The following is a 3,350-nucleotide window of genomic DNA, read 5'->3' as shown; positions in this document are numbered from 1 at the left end:
TAAGAGCATCCTGGCTTGTATCAGGAATAGTGTGGCCAGCAGGAGTAATGAAGGGATGGTACCCCTGTACTCAGCACTGGTGAGGCTGCACCTTGAATACTGTGTTCAGTTTTGGGCCCCTCACTACCACAAGGACATTGAGGTGCTGGAGTGTGTCCAGGGAAGGCCAACAAAACTGGTGAGGGGTCTGGAGCCCAAGTCTGATGAGGAGCAGCTGAGGGAACTGGAAGAGGCTGAGGGGAGACCTTATCGCCCTCTACAACTGCCTGAAAGGAGGCTGTAGCGGGGTGGGGGTAACAAATGATAGGACAAGAGGAAATAGCCTCAAGTTGTGCCAGGGGAGGTTTAGATTGGACATTAGGAAAAATTTCTTCACTGAAAGGGTTATCAGACACTGGAACGGGCCACCCAGGGAAGCGGCTGAGTCCCCATCCCTGGAGGTATTCAAAAAACAGGTAGGTGAGGTGCTTAGGGACATGGTTTAGTGGTGAACAGGTACAGTTGTACTTGATGATCTTAAAGGTCTTTCCCAATCAGATGATTCTCTGTGAGACATCAGGTAATGTACAAGACAACCGTTCACCACAAAGTACACTAGGAATCTACGATACCTCTGAATAAGATGTATACCCCACCGTATGTATTATCACCTACATCCAGCTCATCTTTGAGCAGCTTTCTGCTGTCGGTGCTCCTCACACTGAAGTTTACTGTCTTCCTCCGTGACTGCAGGAGCGGGACCTCTGTTATCCCAGTGCAGTGGCATTTGTTGGCACCGCTCATCCCATTAGCTGCAGCCCTTCACGTGATGGAGCCCGAGCAGTCACAACAGCACCATACTGGATCCTTCTTCATTAACAGATTCGTCAGCAATGCTATTCTCAGATCACCGTATTTTCCAGGCCCGCTGTGGCACCGCAGACCTAACAACACTGTGCATCAGCCGCCAAGCAGGTCCCATCTTTCATGTTTAGCTGTTTGTGAAACTCGGTCATTTCTTCTCATTCCACGCTGTCAGGAAGGAGCAGATGGCAGATGTGCTCTGCCTATAATATTGTTTTGATGATACCCTGCCTGCTGGCAGAACAGCAGAGGCAACATTTGGAGACAAGAATTTGCAGTATATTTTCAGTTTTGAGTAACTGAGCTAAAAGACAGCATGGGGTACAGGGAGAGGAAGACAGGCTTTTACTGAATTGGTGCTGTTAGATTTCTCTAACAAAAAAAATGGAAAAAGTTATATTGAAAAAAAGGAGTATTTACTTTAATATCTTCTTCATGTAAGTGATGGGAAGACCAAACAGATACAGCCTTTTGAGACTATGTGTAGTTTATGATTTGCTGAAGGGAAGCAACAGGGGAAAGCCCTCAGGCATTTGTACCTACTCAGTGTTTTACTCTCTACTTTGCCGTATAAACTGCACTAAGACACGCGTCTGCTGAAGAGAGACAATCACTTCACGGGCCTGTTCGCTGCCAAAAAACTTGAGTCAGAAAACAAAACATTTGATTTTCCTGCTCTCCTCTGTTTTCTCACGCAGCAGCCTTCCCTTTGCCTAGGTAATTTTGGAGATGTGCAAAACTCTCAGTGGTTTTCATCATTCTCCGCATTGCCTGCAAGGGTTTACCAAGCTTTTTTCTGAACAATGTGGCAATGTTCTTGAGGGGGGAGTCAAGAATGCAAGCAAGAAGACAGCAGATTTGGCTCATAGCTGGCATTTCAGTACAAGCAAGAGAAGAAAATCTACTTAAATAACTAAGAATATGGTACTTATTAATGTTTTGTTTTGCTTCAGAGAGAATGCCCACTTCTTCCCTTCCCTGGGGAAGGACTCACGCAGCATATAGCTTGCTGCTGTTCAGCAAAGTGCAGCGGTTCTGGGTAAGCATGCACAAAATCGGCAATAAACAGCCACGGTTTGACGGGATGAAACTTGAAAATATACTCAAAAATAAATTATTTTTATTCATTACATTTGGTTACAAGAAAAAAAAAGTAGCTCACTTCCAGTTGTAAGTCTGCCACAAAATCTACCCTGTAACCAATTTTATCAGGCAGAGTTATGCTCTACCTTTTTGCGGCATCACTGTGTTCCCATTCATATGGGATTCAAACACAAGATTCAAAGTTTTAGCTTCTAAAAGTGGTTTTCTGAACTGCCTAACACCAGCAACAGAGTCATAATAGAAATGACAAACAATAATAAAAAGGATAAATAAATGCTTTCATGACAATGCTGTAAGAAACACCAAAAGTTTACACCAAGGCTTCAGAAATTTTTATTAAAATACTTTTAAAATATATGCACGGTACAGAGAAGAAAAATACGTTTTATTTTTAAGTAATATGATTTGAGCTGCCAACAGTGTTTCTTCTTTAATAATTTTAGTACACATTTTCTTCTAAAATATCAAACCTGACACAGTCAAGAAAGGAGCACCCTGTTTTTATTTAAAGCAAGATTAAAATAAAAAAAAGATAATTGCTTCAAAACTAGGGAGATTTTAAATTATGAATGTGTTACTGCAAAATGACATCTCAGGATTTAGGTTGGAAAGTTGGTTTCAAAAGCCTTATGAATCAAACTAAATATTGTCTATAATCTATGAGTCAATGTAAGGCAATCCCATTGCACATGGAACTCATTTATCTACGTCCACTGGTACCCAGCTGCTCAGATGCCAAATTCATCTTGTGTAGACTAGTGGCAAAATTGCGAAGATGTCCCAGAAAAGAAAACCTGCAGAAAAATAATTAGTTGTGACTGTTGAGCAGATGCAGTACAAGCTCTTCATCCTCTGCCAGAGAAAGCCCAGTATCTAATGGCATATAGGGGTCCTCCTCTTGGCTGAATTTTGCCTTCTTTCTTTTCAGTGGCATCTCTTCTGCTGCGTCACTGTTGCTATAGCTTCTCTTCTTTCTTCCACCCTTCTCCTCAAGTTCGCTGCAGAAACAAATCAATTAGTCTTTTTAACAACTGTGGTAATCAATATCATCATGTAATCAAACAATTCATTTTAAACAAGGCAAATTTATGTCAAGATAAGAGCAAACAAAATTACAATTCAGAAGGGTGAAGCAATAGAAGCCGATGAACTCTGAATGTCTAAATTAGAACTGCTTTCAGGCCAAGGTGGTGGTGGATGTTCTGCTGTCTTAATTGATTACAGTATGTTGCTATGAGCCTTATCTAATATTTGCTGCCTTACAGAGTGACAGACAACTTGACCAAACTGATTTAGTGATATGTCAGTGGAGCTTGACATGCATTCAAAAGCTTGTCTAAAATAAATATGCGACAAAACTAAGAAGATGAGAACTGTCATTTCATTGGGGAATCCTACACTTA

The 3,350-nt window shown here is 41.4% G+C and overlaps 1 protein-coding gene across 1 annotated transcript in view; it reads right to left on the bottom strand.

Annotated features, from left to right (window-relative positions):
• Positions 1-2,367: 2,367 nt before the first annotated feature.
• Positions 2,368-3,350, bottom strand: part of LOC118453327 (probable ATP-dependent RNA helicase DDX10) — a gene marked incomplete at its 5' end in the record, with an annotated part of 13,588 nt that continues 12,605 nt past the window's right edge. Inside the window, one exon of the mRNA XM_035903766.1 lies at positions 2,368-2,945. Coding sequence (XP_035759659.1) covers positions 2,756-2,945 — 190 coding nt within the window. The remainder of the gene's footprint in view (positions 2,946-3,350) is intronic.

The sequence above is a fragment of the Egretta garzetta genome, unplaced genomic scaffold (genome assembly GCF_000687185.1).
Source record: "Egretta garzetta isolate BGI_Z169 unplaced genomic scaffold, ASM68718v1 scaffold401, whole genome shotgun sequence".
Taxonomy (NCBI): Eukaryota; Metazoa; Chordata; class Aves; order Pelecaniformes; family Ardeidae; genus Egretta; species Egretta garzetta.
Note: the sequence above shows the minus strand (reverse complement) of the source record. Positions and strands in the feature narration are given on the sequence as shown.